Below are 25,708 nucleotides of genomic sequence, written 5' to 3'. Positions count from 1 at the left end.
GCATGTGGCTATCTGGGGAAAGAGTATTCCCACAGTGGGCTATTAGAAGCAAATTCTTTAATCAGGAGTGGGATGGAGAGGTGCACATTAGGACCTTGTAGACTGTGATAAGGGCTTTGGATTTGCTCTGCATAACAGTTGGAGGGCTTGGGGGCAGAGGAATGACATGATCTAACTTTTTTTCCCTTACCACATATTCAAAGACGTGTAAACTATGAGACATGAAAGAAGCCAAGAAGCCTGTTACTATAAACTCTGTGAATTCTTTGCTGTCTGTCCTTAGCCATTCTAACATAAACCTTGCATGAGTTTTGCTCTTTGACTTATATTTTTAGTTTGCGTTGACCGTCCTGTTGAGAACGGTCTGAAGGTGGGTAAGAGTAGAAGCAGGGAGATTAAGAGGCCATTACAATATTCCAGATGAGGAATGATAGTGGCTTGGACAGGCTTAGAAGTGATGGAGGTAGGGAGAAATGGTTCTGCATATATTTTGAAGGCATGGCCTGCATGATTTACTAATAAATTGTATGTTCGTTACTGATGACTCCATGGTTATTGATCTGAGCAACTAGCATGGGATGGGCTTTTAGAAATGGAGTAGCTTGAAAGGAACAGGTTTAGGGAGAGGGATTAGTAGTTTTGTTTTGGATGTGCTAAGTTAAAGATGCCAATTAAACATCCAAGAGGAAATGCCAAACAAGCAGTTGGAATAGGAGTCTGGAGTTCCGTGAAGAGATCACAGCTAAAGATGTAAATTTGGAAGTTGTCAGGACAGGATGAGACAATCTAGGGAATGATTTATCTAAGAAGGAGTCTGAGAATCAAGCTTTTGAGGTACTTCATCAATTGACAAATATTTAATATTTAATATTGTTGAATACTTAAAGTATACCAGGAGCTTTCTTCTCCATTGGCTCATGTAGGTGGCACAACTCCACCACATTGCATAGAGATTGAAAAAGAGATTTGGACCTAAGTCCTCCACAAGTTCACACCCTCAGTTGATGTGGGATGTAGAACTCAGGACACTGTGCTGAAGAGCACAAGACTATTGCCACTACATCAAGAAACTTAAATAGGCTGGGTGTGGTGACTCACGCCTGTAATCCCACCACTTTGGGAGGCCAAGGCAGGTGGATCACTTGAAGTCAGGAGTTCGAGACCAGCCTGGCCAACATGGTGAAACCTTGTCTCTACTAAAAAATACAAAAATTAGCTGGGTCTGGTGGCAGGCGCCTATAATCCCAGCTACTTGGGAGCCTGAGGCAGGAGAGTCACTTGAACTCAGGAGCTGGAGATTGAAGTAAGCCAAGATCGCGCCATTGTACTCCAGCCTGGGGAACAAGAGCAAAACTCAGTCATACACACACACACACACACACACACACACACACACACACACACGTGCGCACACACACAAGAATATTCATGTACATTAGGGGAGCTGTGATCTTCAACTTACTTATTCTTCCCTTTCACCTACTCTTTGGGTGGGTGGGACCATTCATTCTGATTCAAGCTGCTAACCCCACATCTGGTCCCAGGGAGGAATGATTACTCCCAAAATTCTAGTCCAGTCATTCTCAAATTTTAGAGAACATAAGGGTCACTAGAATATATGTTAAAAATAGATTCCAGCCTGCCTGTATCCAGCTTCTATTGCCCTTATCCACAAGCATACTTTTTCCTACAAAAATCTATTTATTCAGTCAAGTATAATGTCACTGCTCAGAAATCAGGGTGTTTTTTGTGTGTCATAATTGCCTAAATACTCAGCAATTTCAATATTTATTATGATATCTATCTGCCAAGGAAATTCTAACTCATTTGAGTAAATGAAATAAACATCTAGCTGGTCAGGTCTTTTTAAGTTTGTGGACTGCGCCATCTAAGGGGAAAAAACATTGTGATTTTAGTCAGTTGACAATTCTTAACCAGGTATAATTTCAGAAATACCCATAGGCCAGAAAGGTGGGCCATCCTACATTGCTCTCCTATTGTGTTTTCACGTAAAGCACTCACATGCCTTAAAAGGGAACCTGCATCTCACCCTACTTGGCATCCACCTGGGTAAAGTGACTCTGTGCATATATCAGTGGAGGCCTGTTATGGTTTGGTGAATAATAAATCTAAAATGTCCTATCCTGGATCAAGTACTAGCACCACTAGGTGTTTCTTGAGCCAGCTGTAATCATAACACCTTCCTGTACCCAACTGTGGCAAATTCTACTGGTCCCCATCAGGGCAGAACATGACCTGATGTTAGGGATAGGGGATTTACTTTCAATTTTTTTATAGTGCCACCATGTGCATATTCACAATGGACAAATTCACAATCTGTCCCTAACCCCTAGAGGTTTTCAGGAATGCTTGCTTTGTAGTACTCCAGAAAAAGGTCAACACCTTGACAGAACTGTCTCCCAACATGGGACAGTACTCAATCACTTGTTAACATCTACCATCTCTTGACCTTTCCTACTGGATTCAGAAGCTGAATGACCAGGGCTGGAGTTTATGACAAGGGTTTGGCTGTAGAATATTTTCATTGCATGTTTAAGAGATAAGTGAGTAAGTATACCACTCCTAGCACCTTTACCATGTCTGACCACCTAAACTGTCTCCTGGGTTTGAATTCTGTTTGACTAAAAATATATATACATATTAAATTGGAAGTTCTGTAACACTGTTTACTGATACCCTTTTTCGTGGGTTCCTTCATGTACCAGAAACTATGTGTTGTATAACAAAACTTTTCCACTTTAGGAATATTTTTCAGAAATATGTGCAAAATATGGAAGCTCATGATGAATGATTTCTTCACCTCTAAAAACCAAAAATTTCTCTAACCAATATGATTTATCTGATGTCAAACAAAGTCTCTTGTGTATGATGTTTGCTACAACTGAATGGTTTTTCACATATCTTAAGAATAGGTTATCTGGGCTGGGCATGGTGGCTTACACCTGTAATCCCAGCACTTTGGGAGACCAAAGCAGGAGGGTTGCTTGAGGCCAGGAGTTCATAGTAACATAGTAAGACTCCTGTCTCTATAAAAAATTTTAAAAATTAGCCAGGTGTGGTGACATGCACCTGTAGTCCTAACTACTCAGGAGGTTGAGGTGCAACGATCCCTTGAACCTAGGAAGTTGAGGTTGCAACAAGCCATGATCACACCACTGCACTCCAGTCTGGGTGAGAGTGAGACCCTGTCACTTAAAAAAAAAAAGAAGATTTTGTTTCCAATGTGGAGCAATGACTTGTGACTGAAGGGTTTTCCACATTCAGTTCTTTCACAACCAAGCTATTTCCAATGAGACAGAGAACTTGGAAGGAGGCTCCACTGGATAACTAGCCTGGAGGCTGAGCCAAAAAGAAAGCTAGATATAAATGCTGGCCCTGAGTGAAAAATTTTCAACCAGCTTAGCAAAATGTGAAGCTGCTTCTCTACTGCTGAAGTGCATAGTTACGTAAATTTACAACTAGCCTTCTAGCTTCAGATCTAAAGGGACAGTTTTAACAGCACCTACTTGGAATGTAAAAGGAAATCCACTTTCTGTATTTGCAGACAAATATTAGGACTGCATTCATCATTCACTAATAAGGAAAAAGCAAATGCATGTAAAGCAATGCAAAGCCTCAGCAACTTAAGGTAGTAAAAGAACATATGAAAAAAAATTCAAGAAAAATGAAATTCAAAAAGAGAAACAAAATGCACTGCCTTCGGTAATCCTGAAAGTAAAAAAACAAAAAAAAACAAAAAAAAAAAACAAAACAAAACTGAAAGGAAACCAAAATGTAAAACATTATACAGTTGGCCCCCTGTATTTGTGGGTTCTGCATCCACATATTCTGAGGATATGGAGGGTTGACTGTAAGAGAGCATCTGAGGGCTTCGAAATCCGAGGTAGGGGCATCCTGGAACCAATTCCCTGTGGATACGGAGGAACAACTATATATGGAAAAGGAGGTCTAATTACATATACAGAACAGAGGAAAATAATCTTACAGAATACTAGGTGTAACTTTATGCCAATGTTTGACAGAATAGTAAATATGATTTCCAGATACATATTAGAAAAATTTACACAGAAGTAGAAAACCTGAAGAACAAAACCATGGAAAAAATCTGCAAGGATGCTAAATAAGTCCCTCTACCCTGACACATCCAAACACCAGTAAAAAAATGTATGTATATATGATGTGTCATTTCTAGCTAGCCTTCAAGGAATAACTGCTATATTACACACAGTCTTCCAGAGTAATAAAAGAAAAAAAACTTTCAAATTCATTTTGCACAGCCAGCAAAACATTGGCACATTGAATCTACTTCTGAACTTAAAAAAAAAAAAAAAAAAAAAAAAGCCAGGCGCAGTGGCTCACGCTGGTAATCCCAGCACTTTGGGAGGCCGAGGTGGTTGGATCACCTGAGGTCGGGAATTCGAGACCAGCCTGACCAACATAGAGAAACCCTGTCTCTACTAAAAATACAAAACTAGCCTGGCATGATGGCACATGCCTGTAATCCCAGCTACTCAGGAGGCCGAGGCAGGAGAATCGCTTGAACCTTGGAGGTGGAGGTTGCAGTGAGCCGAGATCGTGCCATTGCACTCCAGCCTGGGCAACAAGAGCAAAACTCTGTCTCGAAATAAATAAATAAATAAATAAATAAATAAATAAATAAAATAGATTTATCCCAGGAATACAAGAAAATTGCAATTATTTGGGAACTTTTAGATTTTTATAACTTGATAGAACTTAGCAACTATTCCTAATAAAACTTTAATATAATATTTATTACAGTGTATACTAGGTGTCAAGCATTGTTTTAAGTACCTTACACATACTAATTTAATCCTTGCAACCCTATGAAGTAGCTCCACTTTATAGATGGAAGAGCTGAGACACAAGGAAGCTAGGTGATTTTCCCACAGTTACACACCTAACAAAGCGGTGGACATGCAGATTTTTTTTTAAGACAGGGTCTCACTCTATTGCCTACGCTGGATTGCAGTGGTGCAACGATAGCTCACTGGAGCCATGACCTCCCAGGCTCGGGCAATACTCCTGCCTCAGCCTCCTGAGTAGCTAGGACTAAAGGCATGCACCAATACACCCAACTAATATTTTTATTTATTTATTTAGGGACAGGGTCTTGACGTGTTGGCCAGGCTGGTCTCAAACTCCTGACCTCAAGTGATCCTCCTGCCTTCACCTCCCAAAGCACTGGGATTACAGGTGTGAATTACCACACCTGACTGGACCCAGAATTTGAACCTAGGTTGCTGGGCACAAACATGTGGTTTTATTTTTTTCTTTTGAGATGAAGTCTTGCTCTTGTCACCCAGGCTAGAGTACAATGGTGCGATCTTGGCTCACTACAGTCTCCGCCTCCCAGGTTCAAGCAATTCTCCTGCCTCAGCCTCCCAAGTAGCTGGGATTACAGGTGCCTACTACGACACCCAGCTAATTTTTGTATTTTTAATACAGACAGGGTTTTGTCATGTTGGCCAGGCTGGTCTTGAACTCCTGACCTCAAGTGATCCGCTCGCCTCAGCCTCCCAGAGTGCTGGGATTACAGGCACATGCCACCGTGCCCAGCCCAAACCTGTGTCGTTAACCACTATATTACCCTGCTTCCTCTAGAAATAAGATTAGAAGGAAACTTCCTAAATGCAACAGAATATTTATCAATATCCAACAATGACCGCAAATGAAAATGTGAAATACTAAAAACATCCCTCCTGAGACTTAAGAACAAGACATAGAAGACCTGTTATCTAGTACTCAACATTTCTGGAAGTTCTTGCTAATGCACAAGTGGCATAAGATTGAAAATAAGGCCAGCTCATACCTGTAATCTTAGCACTTTGGTAGGCCAAGACAGGCGGATCACTTGAGCCCAGGAGTTCGAGACCAGCCTGGGCAACATGGTGAAAACCCATCTCTACAAAAAATACCAACAGATTAGCTGGGCATAGTGGCATGTGCCTGTAGTCCCGGCTACTCGGGAGGCTGAAGTGGGAGAATCACCTGAGCCTGGAAAGTTGAGGCTGCAGTGAGCCATGATCACAGTACTGTATTCCAGCCTGGGCAAGAAAGTGAGACCCTGTCTCCAAGAAAAAAAGAAAATTTAAAGCTAAAGGAGCCATTAATTTATTATATACCTAGAAAATGAAACCAAAAAACAATTAAAACTAAAAATAATTCAGCAACACAATAATCCAGATTAAAATTTTTAAAATTAAAGTTTATACTAGCAATAACCAATGTAATTTGAGGTATGGCTTCCAAATGCAGCCAATTTTCCTCCATCCAAAAGCCTGAGGCTTTTAAGGATGTCAAGGCAATGTTTAATGACAACTACACCACATTGGTATAGTATTCCCTACATCTACTCTTTTTTTTCCCTACTATTCCCACCTTAGTTATGAATAGTGCAGGTTCCTAACCTCTAAAGTGTTAGTGTGGTAGGCGATGAGCAGACAAGAACCAGAAGGTAAAACTGCAACATCCAATAAGCAGGATCGTTCTATTGAAGACTTAACCAGAAATGTCCAGCTCAGGGTGGAGGGCTGGACCTATGTGCTCATATAGGGTTGGGCTTGTCCCTGGGATCTGGGAGCTTCCAAACTAAAACAATGAAAAAGTCCTATCTGCATATCTTCTAAAGGAAAACGGAAACACATACTAAACATATCGTTGAAAACAAATCTAAAATATATATTCATAAGTGGCAAATTTCCAGTTCTGTCCTGGGTTCAATGTTTTCAGGACTCCTATTCTTTCTAGACTTGCCTGAGATGTCGCCCTGGAATCACATCTAATCTTATTTTCTTATGCCTCAACTCCACTCTTTCTTCTTTGTTAAAACATACACCACACCTCAAAAAAATCTCCCCTCCAGATTATATAACTCACATGGTTCCTCTAGCCTCCACCTCTACTCTGTCACACTGTAGATCCTGTAAACCTGTTAAGTTTAGGGGATGGAAAGAGAAGGGGGTGGACACCAGAGGCAAAGTTCCCCCAGATCTGGGCCATATTGCAAGGGTGGAAGGGAAAAGTTGTTCAAGTTCATGAATTGACATGTGATGGCAGAAGGAGAGAAAATCTTCTGAGATTTCTTTTCTTATGTCTTTGGGGAATGAAAGATGGTCCAGAAGACAATTATGATCATTAAAGGTATAGCTCTCTTCTTTAAATTAAGATGGCAGTTGTAGGTAGATAGGACTAGTTGATAAGGAAAACAGATTACTGTGAATCTATTATCTTGCCACAAGTCTAGTCATAGTGAATTCTAAGCATCAGGGAATGTGGCTAGCTAGCTGGATTTTCAATCGTCTGTACCACTGCTATGAAAGTCAAGTCTTCTGTGCAGTAAATTTTGACAAAGTTCTTAATCTGTTGATTTAGGAAGCAGGGTACAGTTAGCAAATTCAGAACCAGAATCAGCACGGAGGGAAAGTCCCTATCAGTGGGATATGATTGCCCAACCCAACACCTAGATACACACACATTCACACACACACACTCTCTCTCTTTCACATACACACACACACACACAAATCCATTTGCATTTTGAGGATGAAGTAACAGTAGTAAGACTTCGGGGAGTATATGCAAAAGGTATCAGTAAGATCTCTGTATGTGATATTCTATGATGAGATGGACTTCCATCTTTAGAATCAGCTGGTCCAGCTGGGGAGGAGAGAAAGATCATGCATACTTTAAGGATAATTCAATGTGACAGTTGAGATTTTAAAAATTATTTATTTAACAACTGGTATGTACAAAATACTCTCTATATGGAAAAGAAATACCTACCTGACCTCAAAGAGCCTACAATAAGTTGGTATAAAAGTATACAGACACGCAAAATTTACAAGGCAATTTAACAATAGTTACATATTGTAGCACCAGTGAATTCAAAGCACTGAGGTCAAATCAAGAGAAGTTGAAGAAAAATAAAAAAGCACTTGAAGAAGGAACTATTTCAGAGATGAGATGGATTTCAAAAATTGTGAGGGACAAAGATTAGCAAACAGAAGGAAATGTTTTCTAGATAGGGAATGAAATTGATGAAGGGCTATAGATTAAAGTTTAAAGAGTAGATGGGGAGGGCCATAGCCAAGAGGCAGAAAGGCATGAATCAACCTTGTCGAATGACTTTGTAAAAATGGTGAAATGTAGGAAGTAGAATAGAATAGAGAAGATATTATCTCTGTCTTTGAAAATTGGGGAGTCTGATTATGAGATGCATAACTAAGAAACGAAATAGATTTTAAAAGTTAAAATTTAAAAGTAAAGAAAAAAAAGGAAATCTACAATTAAATGACATGTGTAGTCCTTACCGTCTTAATAATGGGTAAGAACTGGAATAAGTTACTCCTACTCTCCCACCTTAGTGATCCAAGGAAAAGCAAGTAGGAAATGGTCCACTGTGACTATCGGCTCTGGGAAACCACTAAGAGCATCCTTCTTATAAAGAAAGCTTAACTCAAAGGTCCTTGCTCTCTGTCTCAGAGAATCACACCTTAAGAAACTGACCAAGCCAGACCTGAGGGCTTCTCTCCAGTGTGAGTTCGCTGGTGGTGATTAAAAGTGGAACGCTGACTAAAGGCTTTCCCACATTCACTACATTCATAAGGTTTCTCTCCAGTGTGGACTCTCTGGTGCACAATAAGCTGTGAGCTGTCACTGAAAGCTTTCCCACAATCATTGCATTTATAGGGTTTTTCCCCAGTATGGGTTCTCTGATGTACCATAAGGCTGGAGCTATAACTGAAGACCTTCCCACACTCATGACATTCATAAGGTTTCTCACCAGTGTGAATTCTCTGGTGTATAATAAGATGTGAGTTTTGATTGAAGGATTTTCCACACTCATTGCATTTATAGGGCTTCTCACCTGTGTGAAGTCTCTGGTGCCGAATAAGACATTTACTCAGACCGAATGCCTTACCACACTCGCTACATTCAAAAGGTTTTTCTCCAGTATGAATTCGCTCATGCTCAACGAGTTGTGAGTTCTGATTGAAGGCCTTCCCACATTCACTACATTTGTATGGCTTTTCCCCAGTGTGGAGGCTCTGATGTCGAATAAGACATTTATTCCGACTGAAGGCTTTGCCACACTCACTACACTCATAAGGCTTCTCTCCAGTGTGGGTTCTCTGATGGTCAATGAGATTTCTATTGGAACAGAAAGCTCTCCCACACTCATTACATTTGTAAGGTTTCTTACCAGTGTGCAGGACCTGATGTCGAACAAGACTTTTACTTCGAATGAATGCCTCTCCACACTCATTGCATTCATAAGGTTTCTCCCCAGTATGGGTTCTCTGGTGGTCAATGAGTCGGGAACTCTGAGTAAAGGCCTTTGCACATTCATTACATTTATAGGGTTTCTCCCCATTATGGAGTCTCTGATGTTGAATGAGATGGGAGCTGTGCCTATACGCCTTTCCACACTCACTGCATTCATAGGGTTTTTCCCCTGTGTGGGTTCTGAGATGAACAATGAGCTGGGAGGTTTGCCTGAAGGTCTTCCCACAGTCATTACACTCATAGGGTTTCTCTCCAGTGTGGATTCTCTGATGGCCAATAAGGTGAGAACTCCGATTGAAAGTTTTGCCACATTCATCACATCGATAGGATTTCTGTCCCTTTAAAACTCCTTCATGTTCAGCAGGACTGGAGGGCAGATGTGGATGTTCCCCAACTTCCTTATATTTGTTGTATCTGTCTTTTGTGGATTTTTTCTTATCTTCATCTGTTATTTCCAAGAAATCATTTTCTAGCTTGCTCCCTTCTTCATCTGAGATTTGTCCTTCTAACTCTTTGGAAGTATCTTTACAAACATCAGCAGTCTCTGCTCCCCGAGGAACCACCCCAAAGAGTCCCATCCTGTTAGATGACTCTGATCCTTTAAAAATTTCCTGCTTTGGAGTCAACTCTGAACCCTTCATCATGTTCTCACCTGCTGCCAAAAGAAAGAAGACAACAACTTTTACCCATTTCTTATCCTGTTTAAGAAACAGAATCATTAAGAGCTAACGTACCTGAAAAAAAGTCACATTATGGTTAAGAAATGAGATGACACATTGAGAACAAGAGCAAAATGGGAAATATTAATAGCTCATTTTTTTCCCTAGGGATAGAAAAACAAGGAAGGGGAAGATGGTCAGTGAAGATGGGTGGAAAAAAGATACTAAGCCAGCACAATCAAGTCAGAAGGGCCATTGGAAAGCAAAAAACTGGATTGCAAAGCATGCTGTGATCTTACAGAAGTTACTCTCGTGCTATGTCGCCTTAGTAAAGTGATGAACTCTAAGATCCCTTCCAACCATAACATTGGATGGTTCCATTGTTATCAGAAAACATGTTGGGAGAGAGGAGGCTGGCAAATACCTCAAGCCAAATGTAAGAAAGAGACAGGGAAAAATATGAGAGTGAATTGACTGGAAATTTCTATTATGGTGGTATGATAAGAAAAGTGTACAAGAAGAACAGATCTTATATGATAAACTCATCAACCACAGGATCTGCCTTTCCAAGAAGCCCTTTCAGGTAACTGCTCTGCCCCAGTGTTTGCAGAGAGGGATGCTTAGGCAACCATGCTTTGTGCCAAGTGACCCTGAGCATCCCATGATGGGCCACAGGTGATTGGATAGGCACCAGGTACTAGACTTAATGGCAGCTTATCTGTAGGTTAGGCTTCAGCCTCTGCTGTGGCCTGGGCCAAAGCTCTGCCCAAATGAGATGATGGGTAATGGCTATAGCAATGGAAGTCCATCTCTGAGGAAATTTGGAACTGGAGGTAGGGCAAAATTAAGGCACTGTGAGTAGCAGTGGAAGCTGAAGTGGTGCATGGAGAGAAGCCAAGCCATTGAGAGATACAGCAAGCAACAAGTATAAAAGAACAGAAAGTACAATTAGAAAAGAGTTATGAAAAGGACAAAAGATTCACAGCGAAGAAAATGGGTAGCAGGAGGAGGACAAGCAGAGAGAAAACAGATACACTGCGAGCAGCTGCATTACATTCACACCAGAACATGGGCATCAACATGCATTTGCTTTTGCTGTTCAGGCTCCCAGGGTCAAGGCCCTGCTTCCCACAGTCTGGTCTAGCTGATCAGTTTCTTCCAGGTTCTCATTCCTTTAAGCCTATGACTCACAGCTCCTTATTTAACAATAACTTGAATGGCTCTCTATTCCTTACAACTAAGAAGCCCTACCTAAACCACACTGTATCAATTCATAATGAGGTGAAGAGAATGCTGATCATTGTTGAATCTCAGTGATGAATGCAGACAGGGTCCCTATATTATCCACTCTAGTTTATCTATGTTTGGAAATTTTCATAGTAAAAAGCTTCAAGAGACAAGGAATATAGAAAAGAGAATGTGCAGCATGCAGACTCTAAGTGACTAGGAAACAGAATCTATTACCCAAGGAGGCCATGATACGGTCATTTCCCGGCATCATGTTCCACTGCAGGGCTCTCTGACTGAGTGCGGGACCTTTCCATTTCTTCTGAGTATAGTCCACACACAGGTCCTCATACGCTACAGTATCCTGGAATGACAAGCTCCGATTGCTCAGTAACATTCACAGCCTGAGGGGCAGAGTCATCAGGGGTAAAGAGGGCACAGGGTATGGGCTCTTTGTGGGCAAAAGTATGGGAGAGAGGAGCTGAGATGACACCCCAAAAGGACAAGTCCAGCGCAAGATAGAGTCCATTACCTCCAGGGGAAGCAATGAGGCAGGAGAGCCACAGGAACAGTCTTAGATGGGGCAGAGTCCTGGGGGTGAGACCTCTAGCCATTCCTGGACCAGACTAATGGGGATGTGGTAAAAACACAAAGAACCAAGCTCACCTGGGGCCTGACCATCCGAAGTACAGTTGCCCCTGCTTGGTCTCCTGAGTTCCCCACTTGAGTAAGGGTAGGAACTGGAGAAGCACATTGAGCTGAGGGAGGAAAGAAAGCTATGAGTGGGACAAACTCTGCTTCTGGCTCCCATAAGATTTATATTCCCAATAAGTGGATTCAAGAGAACCCAGGCACCTCCACACACACTGACTCTTAACCTCTTCCATAAGGCATTATCCCAAGAGTGCTGTGAATTTTCCCTGGAGGGCACAGTACAAGGTCCCGTATCAAGCTGAGAACTAGGTGTTCCTCCAAGCCCTCACTCTCTTCAACCTTTTTCAAGGAAGCTATTCTGGCCACACTCTCTCTCCCATGGCTTCCCTAGCACCAGCCAGCCCTGATTTTCCCCTCATAGTTGTGGTTCCTCATGCCCTGGTTCCTCTTCCTGCTTCTGCCCTCTCATTATAGACCCCTTAAAACTCAGGGCCCAGTGCTTCCTTGTTCTTTCCATCAGCAATCTGACCAACTCTCATTGCTTTAATACTGCTCTCACAGTTCTTACTTCTCTCCTAGACCCCTACCACATGCTTCCTGTTGCCTATGGGACATTTCACTTGGGGGTCCTGCAACATCTTAAGTTCAGTGTCTAGAACGGATGGATGTTCTAGGCTAAGGAGGGAGGCTGGCTTGAGGCTAGGAGTTCAAGACCACCATGGGCAGCATAAGGAGACCTCTTTTTCTTCCTTCACTCTTCCCTTCCCTTCCCCTCCTCTTTTCTTTTCCTTTCCTTTCCTCTTTCTTTCTGTCTCTTTCTTTCAATTTCCTTCCTTCCTCCCTCCCTCCCTCCCTCCCTCCCTCTCTCTCTCTCTCCCTCTCTCTCTCTCTCTCTCTCTCTGTCTCTCTCTCGACAGAGTATCACTCTGCTGGAGTACAGTGGCATGATCCTGGCTCACTGAAACCTCTGCCTCCCAAGTTCAAGCAATTCTTATGCCTCAGCCTCTGGAGTAGCCGGGATTACACGTACCTGCCACCACACCTGGCTAATTTTTGTATTTTTAGTAGGAAGGGATTCATCATGTTGGCCAGGCTGGTCTCAAACTCCTGACCTCAAGTGATCCACCTGCCTTAGCCTCCCAAAGTGCTGGGAATACAGGTGTGTGTGCCACTGCTCCCAGCAGGAGATCCCATTTCTATACAAAGTTTAAAAAAAAAGAGCTGGTCATCGTGGCATGCCTGCAGTTCTAAGAGGCCATGGTGGGAGGATTTCTTGAGCCCAGGAGTTCAAGGCTACAGGGAGCTATTATGATTGTGCCATTGCACTCCAGCCTGGGTGACAGAGCGAGACCCTATCTCTCTTAAAAAAAAAAAAAACATTAAATAAATAAATAAAATGTTCTTTTAGATTTCACCTTTCTTTCAGATTTCTCTATTTCCCTCAATGATTCCATCATTGGCCAAAACATTCTAATTCCCCTGCCTCTCCTTTCAAACTCAAGTTCCATAGATGTTTCCATGATAACATTTTTCATATTTATCCTTGCCCATTCCTCTCTTTGCACTTCAGGCATTAATTACCTCACATCTATTCTACTGCACCAGCCTTTAACTAAGGTTCCTTCCCCTTCAATCCATAATGCTCACCTGTGCCAGAGTAATCCTCCTGAAATACTGTTTCTAACACATTATCTTCTAACTCCCAAAATATTCCTGCCTCAGTCTCAAGGTCCTGTACAAACAAGGCCCAGGTTCCCAAATACAGTCTTCCCTAACTCCAGCTCAATCAGGGCTCAAGGAATCCACAGTTTAGGGTCCTTGTTGTATCTTCTAATGGCATGCCCACTACTTTTTTCTCCCCTTCAAAATTCTTCCACATTTTTACTGCCCAATACACTGCTACCTCCTTCATGAAGCATCCCTTACCAGTTCCAGCCCACAATGATCTTGCTTTTTACCCAGTGATCACTTTTTCCAATGCCCACATTGCTCATTTGTGATAGGATCAAATGCTTGAGGACAGATATCATTCACATGCATCTTATGAGGTTGCCTCTTCTTACACATGACTAACTCGTCCTACCACCTAGATAACAAGCTCTTTGAAATCAGTGATAATAGATGTACTACATCTCTCTGACAGTGCCTTTCCCATGACATGTCCTTGATGAAAACTTACTAACTACATGAATGATTAGAGAATAAGCAAAAGGAACAAACAGGGTCACTAGGGAAGGAGGACATACAGCAGGGCAATGAGGGATTCCATGGAGTAGGAGATGGGCAGATAAAGGAAAAGAGACTCCACAGGAGAGAAGGGAGGCATGACTTAGGGCCAAAACTGGGGAGATAAGTACCGAAGTCCCCATTGAGGAGGTGGTGTGTCCCTGGGTCATAAGAAGGCTCTTGGTGGGCTTCAGGGGCTGAGCCCCCACTGAGGGGTGATGTAGGAGGGGATTCCTTTGTTGCACCCAGAGCTGCTGTGTCCTCCAAATGCATTTTCTGTTTCTGTGCTGGGGCTGAAACCTAGAGACAGGGAAATACAATTGGGTTCAAAAGAGCATCCTTGAAGGTACTGAACCCAAAACCTCTAAGCAGCTCCCTCCAGAAAGAAGGCCAGGGAAAAGAAGAGCCAGAGTGTCCTTCCAGCCCCACCACTACAGCCTACTGGGGGAAAAAAGCTGACAGCAGAATCTAAAGTTTGCAATTCTACTTGCCATCCCTCTGTTGACCCTCTTGGTAGGAGCCTGAGGACCAGATTCTATAACCATTTCCACTTTGTGTCAGGTCTTCAGACACATATTTTCTTATGAAGAACCATTTAAAAAGAGAGCCAGGAGAGCAATTCAGTACATTCTCTAGGGTCTTAGCTGACAGAAAGGAACAATCAGAAGTACAAAGGATAGGCTTGGCGCAGTGGTTCACATCTGTAATCCCAACACTTTGGGAGGCCAAGGTGGGTGGATCACCTGAGGTCAGGAGCTCGAGACCAGCCTGGCCAACATGGCGAAATCCTGTCTCTACTAAAAGTACAAAAAAATTAGCTGGGCGTGGTGGCATGCAGCTGTAGTCCCAGCTACTTGGGAGGCTGAGGCAGAAGAATCACTTGAACCTGGGAGGCAGAGGTTGCAGTGAGCCAAGATCAGATCAGATCAGAGTGAGACTCTGTCTCAAAAAAACAAAAACAAAACAAAAACAAACAAAAAAGGAAGTACGAAGGATGTAAAAAAAGATAAATGTGTGTATGTGCATGAGCACAAATAATGCTACTGACACTAACAGCTGAAGCAATACCCAGAACAGTGGCTGGCAAACCTGGAGAGCTTTTCCAATTTCTCTGAGCAAAAGTGTCTCCTCTTCAGAGAAGCTTTCCCTGAGCACACTGACAAAGCAGGGATAGTCAGACTCAATTAACCAATTATAATTTCTAGATTGCATGTATTAATCTTTAAGTAATCTTACTTAGGTCTTTATTGTCTATGTTTCCCCAACAGAGTGTACGTTTTTTGAGGGTAAGAACTTTTGTCTTGATCACTAGCTCCAAAACAACATATAGCCCTACAATGGTGCTTGATTAATATCTGCTGACTGACTTCCTCTTGATATTTTGCTAAGACTTTAAGGTTATCTGCAAACTCAGTTTTCAATATGTACTACCTTTCCCCAATAATTTATATATAAAAAGCCAAATAAGATCAGACACACTAACCTGTAGAAACCTTGAGAATACCTCAGAACATAGACATTTTATTTCTAACCCTTGCTTATTGTCACCAAACCGACTCCTCACAATCTCATGGTTACTCCTTTTAACAGCATGAAGGGCAGAAAAACCTAAACTATTATCTAAATAAGGCACACTTTAAAGTTCACTTGCTCTGGTATGTACACAGCACACCATAAGGTAAAAATAAGTTCTTCAATAAACCACACAGGATTCCCCCATTAGGCTGCATCTGCTGAGATGTTAAGGGACTCTCGCCTTTAATATACACCTCACCAGTGTAGTGGTAGGACCAGCAGGCCCCCTGGATTCTGTAGTTCCCAAGCTCTCCCACTGAAACGTTCTTTGAAACTGAAAGACTCTCTAAAATGGGAGTCACAGTTCTTCAATACAGGAGCTTTGGGTATTGGCATAAGATAGAACTTACTGCATTGTGATAATTCAACTTTGTAATTCACTAATAATTTAATCCTGGTAAAGTTCCTGTTCATTATCTAGGACTTTGATATGGTTTGGATTTGTGTCCCCACCCAAATCTCATGTTGAATTAGAGGAGGGGCCTGGTAGGAGGTGACTGGATCACGGTGGTGGGGCAGGGGACAGATTTTCCCCTAGCTGTTCTTGTAATAGCGAGTTCTCATGAGATCTGATTGTTTAAAAGTGTGTGGCACTTTCCTCTGTGTGCTCTCTCTTTTCCTGCCACAATGTGAAGGGGGGGTCCTTGCTTCCCCTTCACCTTCCACTATGATTTTAAGTTTCCTGAGGCCTCCCAGTCATGCTTTCTGTTAAGTCTGCAGAACTGTGAGTCGATTAAACCTCTTTTCTTCATAAATTACCTAGTCTCAGGTAGTTCTTTACACCAGTGTGAAAATGGACTAACGCAGAAAATTGGTACCAGGAAAGTGGGGCACTGCTATAAAGATACTTGAAAATATGGAAGCAACTTTGGAACTGGGTAACAGGCAGAGGTTGGAACAGTCTGGAGGGCTGAAAAGAAGACAGGAAGATGTGGGAAAGTTTGGAACTTCCTAGAGACTTGTTGAATGGTTTTGACTAAAATGCTGACAGTGATATGGATAATGAAGTCCAGGCTGAGGTGGTCTCAGATGGAGATGAGAAACGTATTGGGAACTGGGACAAAGGTCATTCTTGCTCTGCTTTAGCAAAGAGACTGGCAGCATTTTGCCCCTGCTCTAGAGATCTGTGGAACTTTGAACTTGAGAGAGATGATTCAGGGTATCTGGCAGAAGAAATTTCTAAGCAGCAAAGCATTCAAGAAGTGACCTGGCTGTTTCTAAAAGTGTCCACTCATATTTGTGAACAAAGAGATCTGAAACTGGAACTTACATTTAAAAGGGAAGCAAAGCATAAAAATTTGGAAAATTTGCAGCCTGGCCATGTGGTAGAAAAGAAACACCCATTTTCTGAGGAGAAATTCAAGCCTGCTGCAGAAATTTAAGTAAAGAGGAACCAAATTTTAATGGCCAAGACAATGGGGAAAGTGTCTCCAGGGCATTTTAGAGACATTCACGGCAGTCCCTCCCATCACAGACCTGGAGGTCTAGGAGAAAACAGTGGTTTCATGGGCCAGGCCCAGGGTCTAGCTGCTCTGTGCAGCCTCAGGACATGGTCCCCTGTGTCCCAGCCACTCCAGCTCCAGCTGTGGCTAAAAGAGGCCAAGGTATAGCTCAGGCTGTGGCTTCAGAGGGTGCAAGCTCCAAGCCTTGGCAGCTTTCACATGTTGTTGGGCCTGTGGGTGTGGAGAAGGCAAGAGTTGAGGTTTGGGAACCTCCTCCTAGATTTCAGAGGAGGTATGGAAACACCTGGATGTCCAGCCAGAAGTCTGCTGCAGGGGTGGAACTATCATGGGGAACCTATACTAAAGCAGTGTGAAGGGGAAATGTAAGATTAGAGCCCCCACACAGTCCCACTGAGGCATTCCCTAGTGGAGCTGTGAGAAGACAGCCACCATCCTCCAGACCCCAGAATGGTAAATCCACGAACAGCTTGCACCATCTGCCTGGAAAAGGCGCAGGCACTCAATGTCAGTTGGTGAATGCAGTCATGGGGGCTATACCATGCAGAGCCACAAGGGCTAGTATGCCCAAGGCCTTGGGAACCGATCTCTTGCATCAGCATGCCCTGGAAATGAGACATAGAGTCAAAAGTGATTATTTTGGAGCTTTAAGACTTAATGACTACCCTGCTCAGTTTTGGACTTGCATGGGACATGTAGCCCCTTTGTTTTGGCCAATTTCTCCCATTTGGAATGGGAGCATTTACCCAATGCCTATATCCCCATTGCATCTGGGAAGTAACTAACTAGTTTTTGATTTTACAGGCTAATAGGTGGAAGGGACTTACCTTGTCTCAGATGAGACTTTGGACTGTGAACTTTTGAGTTAATGCTGAAATGAGTTAAGTCTGGGGGACTGTTGAGAAAGGATAATTGTATTTTTCAATGTGAGAAGAACGTGAGATTTGGGAGGGGCCAGGGGCAGAATAATAATGGTTTAGATTTGTGTTCCCACCCAAATCTCACATCGAATTGGAGGAGGGGCCTGGTGGGAGATGAATGGATCATGGGTTGGATTTCCCCTTGCTGTTCTTGTGAGTTCTCATGAGATCTGATCATTTAAAAGTACGTGTCACTTCCCCCTGCATTCTCTTCTGCCACAGTGTGAAGAAGGTCCTTGCTTCCTCTTTGCCTTCTGCCATGATTGTAAGTTTCCTGAGACCTCCCAGTCATGCTTCCTGTTAAGACTGTGGATCTGTGGGCCAATTAAACCTCTTTTCTTCTTAATTATTCAGTTTCAGGTAGTTCTTTATAGCAGTGTGAAAACAGACTAATACAGAATCATAGGTTTCCTTTCCTTGAAAACATGAAAAACTCATTCTAATACAGCATTCCACAGCAAGACCCTAGAGAAAAGCTGTTGGCTTAGAAACTAGGGAGATGGAAAATCCTGGTCCTCACATTTGATGGTAATCAGAAACAACCACACTTCAGCTAAATCTTTTGGGCAAGGGAATGCTCACTTCACTTGTCAAATGGAGATAATGATTACTGCACTGCCTGTTTTGTAACCCTGGCAGGAGATGAAAAAAGATACAGGAAACAGGCCAGGCACAGTGGCTCACACCTGTAATCCCAATACTTTGGGAGGCCGAAGCGGGAGGATCACAAGGTCAGGAGATCGAGACCATTCTGGCTAACACGGTGAAACCCTGTCACTACTAAAACTACACAAAATTAGCTGGGCGTGGTGGTGGACACCTGTAGTCCCAGCTACTCGGGAGGCTGAGGCAGGAGAATGGTGTGAACACAGGAGGCGGAGCTTGCAGTGAGCTGAGATCGTGCCACTGCACTCCAGTCTGGGTGACAGAGTAAGACTCTGTCTCAAAAAAAAAAAAAAAAAAAAAAAAAAAAAGAAAAAGAAAAAGATACAGGAAACAAAAGAATTCTGCAAGTTGTATGACTCTACAGCCCAGTAGGGATCACTGTACAACCCTTTCCCAGCCACAATGTGCACACATGTACATGCTCCTTCTGCAGCAATAAAGTGGCTTGCTCCTGATAAGCAAAATGACTCCAATTTACCTGGACCCTCCTTTATCTCCTCTTGGCAAACTTCCATGGAAAAGCTTTGTTTATTCATTTAGCCATTCTATAAACATTTTCTGAACCCCTACTGATGAAAGACAGTACTGCCCTTATGTCTTCATGTCAGAAAACAACACTGACAGTAGTGGGAGAGTAAGAAATGGACTCCAAAGACCCTACTCCCAGGCTGGAGCCATGAGCATTCAGCTGCCTCACCTGTCAACTGTTAGTCATTTTCTTGGGTTGTGACTCAACAGTCACCCTTTTCTGAGGCTAGCTGGAAATTTTAATGGAGGAAGCATTCACTTGCAAAACCAAGCAAGAAATAGGGAAATTTTCTTCTGCCACCCTCACTAAATGGTTCTCTAAATATGTCTTCAGTCACCTGTCATTGCCATGGCTGGCTCAGCTGCTCTCTAGACCCTTGTGACAGCTGATTTACTCATATGTGCTTACTTGTTTACACAAAGAAAATGATGGTTGATAATGACAAATGTGTACTGCTGATAATCCTGGAAAAATGTCTAGCCCCAGGATCCTGATCAACTAGAAGTGATTCCCTAGTGATATGTAATCATTTTTTAAAAAGCATTGAATAGGCTGGGTGTGGTGGCTCACACCTGTAATTCCAGCACTTTGGGAGGATGAGGCAGGTGGCTCTCTTGAGTTCAGGAGTTCAAGACCAGCCTGGACAACATGGCGAAACCCCATCTCTACTAAAAATACAAAAATTAGCCAGGTGTGGTGGCTCACACCTATGATCCCAGCTACTAAGGAAGCTGAGGTGGGAGGATCACTTGATCCCAGGAGGCAGAGGCTGCATTGAGCCAAGATTGTGCCACCACACTCCAGTCTGGGCAACAGGGTGAGATTATCTCAGGAAAAAAAGCATTGAATAAAATGATATATTAGGAACTTGGGAAATTTTCTGTACTGTTTTCCCCTGATAAAGTACAAATGGATAAAGTAGAAGGGACCTCTAGTCTACCCTGCTTCTATTATAGGGGAACAATTTAAAACTCGTTAGGAAGAACTAACTTATCCATGGTGTGATGATCTTTTGATGTGTCAACTTGGTACTAATCAAACATCAATCCAGGTGTTGCTGTACACTATTTTAAAAATGTGATTAAAGTACATAATAAGTTTACTTTAAGTAAGGGAGATTATACTAGATAATGAATGAATGCATGAGCCTGATTCAATCAATTGTAAGCCCTTAAAAGCAGAGCTAAAAGTTCCATGAAGAAGAAATTCCAGGCCAGGTGTGGTAGCTCATGTCTGTAATCCCAGTGCTTTGGGAGGCCAAGGCAAGAAGATTTGAAGCCAGGAATTCAAGAACAAGCCTGGGCAACATACCAAGACTGCATGTCTACAAAAAAAAAAAATAATAATAATTAGCCTGGTGTGATGGCATATGACTGTGGTACCAGTTACTCAGGAGGCTAAGGTGGGAGGATCACTTGAGCCGGGAGGCTGAGCTTGCAGTGAACCATGTTCATGCCACTGCATTCTGGCCTAGGCAACAGAGCAAGACCCTGCCTCAAAAAAAAAAAAAAAAAAGAAAAAGAGGAAGAAGAAAGGAGACAAAAGAGGAAAGGACAAAGAAGAAAGAAACTCCACCTGTGCACTGCAACTTCAGCTTGTGCCACTGTTTTGGGCTGCCCTTGTCGATGGCCTGCCTATGTGTTTCAGACTTGCCTGGCCAGCCTCACAATTACATAAGCCACTTACTAGCAATAAATCTCTCTTTTTTTTTTTTTTTTTGAGATGAAGTCTCGTTTTGTCACCCAGGCTGGAGTGTACTGGCGTGATCTTGGCTTACTGCAACCTCTGCCTCCTGGGTTCAAGTGATTCTCTTGCCTCAGCCTCCTCAGTAGCTGAGATTACAGGTACATGCCACCATACCTAGCCAATTTTTGTACTGTTAGTTAGAGACTGGGCTTTGCCATGTTGGCCAGGCTGGTCTCAAACTCCTGACCTCAAGTGATCCACCCCCTTCGGCCTCCCAAAGTGCCAGGATTACAGGCATGAGCTACCGTGCCCAGTCAGCAATAAATCTCTTTACACATGCACATGCACGTGCACAAACACACAAACATACACACACACACACACACCTCTCTCCTACTCATTCTGCCTCTCTGGCTGAACCCTGACTGAAACACATGATCACAGAGCTAGAGGGCATTATGGTCCTAGAAACCAGATTTTCCAATGTGTCTTACTGCTCACTCTTCCCAACTATCCCTCTGGTTTAAATTACCTTGCCATTACATTTGTGAGAACTCCAGGCAATAGGGAAAACTTAAATTAGATTTAAAAATGCAAAAAGATTCCAGTTAGGTTTGGAGAGCTAGCAAAAGGAATAAATAATTACAAGGCCCCAAAATGTCACCTTTCAAGGAATCAAAGAGGCAGGAAAATAGAAAATTGACTCTGAGAAGTCCAAGGAAGTGAGCAAAGAGAATGTCTCAAATGAAGGCCCGTATTATCAGCATACCTAAAAGCCCGCCTTCCCTGATCACCCTATTCTAACCAGCACGAAGATCCCCTGCCGGCCAGGAGTACCATGCAAATCCCCAGGATGAAGCTAGGCTCAGAACACAGTATCTCACAAGGTGAATCACACAGCTTAGCTGGGATGTGCATTTGTATTTATGGCTTGGAGCACAAAACTGTTTTCCCTCTATCCACACGACAAGTTCAGGAATCCTTAAGGCAAACTGGCCTAGGGCCTGGGAAGTGGAGAATGTCCATGCCTAGGCTAACCCAAGCATTACAGAAGCATCAGGCCGCCATTCTAGACCCAGCTGCTCACCTCCTCTGGTCCACTGAGGTGTCTCTGGAAATCCTCCACCACAGCCACAGCCTCCTCACCACTCTCAGGGTGATGCAGCTGCACCCAGGTACGGAGCTCCCCAGGGAGGATGCTCAGGAACTGCTCGAGCACCAGCAGCTCCAGGATCTGCTCCTTGGTGTGCACCTCTGGCATGAGCCACCAGTGGCAGAGCTCCCGGAGCCGGCTCAACGCTTCCTGCGGCCCAGACATCTCGTGGTAACATAATTGCCTGAAGTGTAGCCGGAAGATTTCACAGACAGGAGGATGGTTCTTTTGGAGATTGCTGCCTTGCCCCCAGGTCTGGTTCGCTGGCTCCTGCTTCACCGTCAGGCGCCCCTCCTGCTTCTGGAAAGCAGCACTCCTGGGGATAAGGCCTAAATTTCCCCTGCCTGAAGTGGTCATTGTGACCCCAAAGAGAAGCTTGTTCCAGCTGCAATTGGTCCGATTAAAATGATGGTCTATAGTTCAGGTCTCAGGAGCTGTTTTTCAGGGTTGGACAAAGGGGTGATGGTAGTGTTGCCTACAGAAACAAGAGTGAAATCAGAGTTCTTGGAATATTCAGCCCCAGGCTGATGACAATCCTCTACTGAGTTAAAAAACAAAGTTCCAGGAAAAAAGAACACAACTGGGCATTCTCGCTAAGCATCTCTCCAAATGATGCCCTTCTTAAAGTTTCAGTGGCTCCCATTACCTACAGGATAAAATCTAAAGGTCTATGCCTCGCATTCACAGCCCTTCACCACCTGGCCTTACCCCCTTCACAACCAGTCACACCCCCAACCACTCACCCCAAGTACCCATGCAAGAAAGACAGCAATGGTCTCCAATGTGGGAAATGCAGGATACCCCAAAGGGTGCAAGAGAAAATATAAGTTATTTAACTCCTATTTAATGTATGTTTTATAATGTGCATTACAATTTGTATAGTAGTACCCATGTTTAAATTACAAATAAACCAATGTAGGGAGTAGGTGATCAAACCTCTTCTGATAGAAATGCAAAATAAAGAAACTTTGGAGCTAGAGCTCTAGAGACACAGCTAGAAGCCACACATACTCTTTCTTTGAATTTTTCTTCTTCAACTTTTGACAAACTTGTCTGTCAAGATCATGAACAAAGGCAATTTTTTCTTGGTTTTTCTGATTGCCCCATCAGGAAGAGTGCTGGTAGCTTCCCTTTGTGTACCTCTCACTATAACCCTTTAAATGGTTTATGCACAACTCACCACTCTCACCCTCCAAACTGCTGGATGGCCACCAAAGGAAAGGAACCAAACGTAATCAGAAAATACCAGACCTTTTTTTTACTCAATGCACCTCCCCTAGAAAGCCTTCCTGATCACGCTAGGCTTAGACGGGTGGTTATCATCTCAGCGATCCCAAACTACCTTTTTCATTCAAACCTCTAGTAGAGCACGTCTCACACTGTAATCGTTTGTGGTTTACACGACTGTCTCCCCTGCTTTCTGAGAGTATACAAAGGGCAGAGCTAACTTCCAGTCATCTTTGTCCACATGTGTACATGGCACACATAATCGGGAAACGAATGAATATGATACATTTAACTGACACTGAAGTGGAGGAAAACTTTGAACGTTTGAAAATCAGCACCTTATTGGTAACTAGGGCATCTGTGCTGTGCTTCCAATTCACCAAGCGTCCCAGATCCCTGTCTCAATCTCTTTAAAAAGACAAAGAAGGACTTTAAAATAATCTGTAAACTCTGCTCTAAGATCCCACACGTGTAGAAAGTTCAGGCCATTCTCCTACTTCCCAGTGTTCCGAATGCTCAGCACTTTAAAACCTCAATTGGATTTTTGCATTTCCAAGTCACGCTCCACGTTTGCGATTCTGAGCCTGGGTCTGACCCAAATCTGACGGTTCATACAGTTTCCCAATGCAAGAGCTGGGAAAACAGCGATCTACCTTTCGTGTTACACCAGGCTTCAGCAGCGCCGCTCACCTGGCCACGTCTGCCCTGTTCATCGCTGTACCCGCAGATACCCGGCTCCGTGCCACACACGAATGGTCAGGGGTATGGGACAAAGAAGCGGCTCCACATTGGGCGGCTTCTGAGAGTCACGGGGACCGCGCCGCCTGCCTCCGGGAAGAAGCGCGGTACGGGCCAGCGTCGGCCACCCAAGCTCCGGCCGCGCCTCCCTCCGCGCCCCGGCCCACTAGCAGTGGCACTGGGCACCGAAGCCGGACACCTCTACTGCCCGTTAAAGTAAAAACAATGGCCGAGCCGGAAGCGAAAGAGGCCTCGACTTCCGCCCCCTCCGGGATCCCGGAAGTCTCCGCGAAGGTGGGCGCGCGCGTCCCCGCACCCGGGAGAGCTGGCAGGGCTTTCTTCTCGGCTGTGCCCGGCCACCTGCCGCGGGCGGGGGCGGGGTCTCGCGAGGGCTCAGGTCACTCACATCCCGCTCTCAGGACATAGTCGGGGAATCCAGACGCATCCCAGCTCTACCCCCACTCCTCCAGGTGTCCTTGGGAAATATACCCAACGTCCAAGCCTGTTTTCTCATTTGAAAAAATGCAGAGCATAATGCGTACCTCACAGGGCTGGGAGCACCGAACGAGTTAACAGACACTACACAGCAAAAGGCCTGGCATATCCTGAGCAGTCAGTTATACCATGTGTGATGCCCAATCTGAAGTCTCAGTGAAGGGAGCAGCAAGCATCTCCCATCTTAAAAATGAAGAAGCATGTCTAGAAATTGTGATATTTTGGCCCATAAATGTAGTTAATATTTCCTAAGACAGCACCAGTATTCTGGTGTCCATGTAGAGGTTCCTAGGGAGACCAAGGAGCAGATAAATTGAGAAGGTGTGGGGACAGTTTGTAACCTAGGAGGCAGTTGTCTAGCTTCTGGGTGGCAGGTGGTACCCAGGTGAACTTCACTTTGAAGAATGGTTTACTACAGAAGTAGGATATGAACAGGTCCTTGTTACAAACACGATTGAGCAGACCCTGTGTGCTAATGACCATGGGTGAAGGGCAAAGGGTATGATAAGGTTAACTGTGTATCTTTATTATAGCGCAGGAGGTAGGTCCTTTACAGGGCCCAAAGTAAACAGTCTCTTGGACTGTCTAGGGATGGCAATATTTCAAAGGTGTCCTGGGCCTGACCCTGGCCCTGACATATATTCCTCATATATCTGCATGAGCCAAGATAGAAACAAAGACACCAGAAGTCCTGCTCCAGAGTTTCCACAAGCTTAAAAGTAATGTCTTGGAGCAATCTTTGTCCATTGATCCTAATGGGTGGTTTTCCGTCATCAAGGTCCCCCTCTCCATTTGGATATCTCACAAGGAGGTTTTGGCTATTTAAAACCAGGAACCCCAGCCTCTGCCTGACATTGATGCTAGACATTGCCTACTGGCAAATCAAGGCCTCAGAAGCTTAGGATTCTTGAGGTGGAAGGCAAATCAAGGCCCCAGAAGCTTAGGATTCTTTAGGAGGAAATCTCCCAAGGCCATGCTAAATGCTCTCAGACCTGATTTTCAGGTCTCCTTAACCATGTGTTGTCTTGCAGTCCTGGCTTACTAGTATAGGAGACACAAGGATTTGGAAACCAAGATTGAGGTTTTTTTATTCTTCAGAGCTGTTTCATGCTCAAGTAGTTGTCTTTCATTGGCTGTAAGGACCAGGCCCATCTGAGCAGTGTGTT

The 25,708-nt window shown here is 43.7% G+C and overlaps 2 protein-coding genes across 8 annotated transcripts; one reads left to right on the top strand and one right to left on the bottom strand.

Annotated features, from left to right (window-relative positions):
• Positions 1 to 827: 827 nt before the first annotated feature.
• On the bottom strand, positions 828 to 24,307 carry LOC104670974 (zinc finger protein with KRAB and SCAN domains 7). Of its 7 annotated transcripts, none has more exons than XM_010374362.2 (6): positions 24,000 to 24,307; positions 22,017 to 22,557; positions 14,225 to 14,393; positions 11,880 to 11,971; positions 11,451 to 11,577; positions 828 to 1,334 (listed from the first exon to the last, which is right to left on the bottom strand). In XM_010374362.2, the coding sequence occupies exons 2-6, from the start codon at positions 22,437 to 22,439 to the stop codon at positions 1,285 to 1,287; spliced, it is 861 nt and encodes a 286-aa protein (XP_010372664.1). In that variant the 5' UTR covers positions 22,440 to 22,557; positions 24,000 to 24,307; the 3' UTR covers positions 828 to 1,284. The 7 variants fall into 7 exon arrangements, with proteins under 7 accessions (XP_010372664.1, XP_010372663.1, XP_010372662.2 ...); XM_010374361.2 differs by having other exon boundaries at positions 23,963 to 24,289; XM_010374360.2 differs by lacking the exon at positions 22,017 to 22,557 and adding an exon at positions 9,245 to 9,979 and having other exon boundaries at positions 24,000 to 24,289.
• Positions 23,934 to 25,199, top strand: LOC104670998. Its single transcript, XM_010374391.2, has one exon. It carries the CDS (start codon positions 23,934 to 23,936, stop codon positions 24,471 to 24,473), a length of 540 nt encoding a protein of 179 aa, XP_010372693.1. The 3' UTR covers positions 24,474 to 25,199.
• Positions 25,200 to 25,708: the final 509 nt, after the last annotated feature.

Source organism: Rhinopithecus roxellana, chromosome 1 (assembly GCF_007565055.1).
Source record: "Rhinopithecus roxellana isolate Shanxi Qingling chromosome 1, ASM756505v1, whole genome shotgun sequence".
Taxonomy (NCBI): domain Eukaryota; kingdom Metazoa; phylum Chordata; class Mammalia; order Primates; family Cercopithecidae; genus Rhinopithecus; species Rhinopithecus roxellana.
This window is presented reverse-complemented; position numbering and strand designations above follow the sequence as displayed.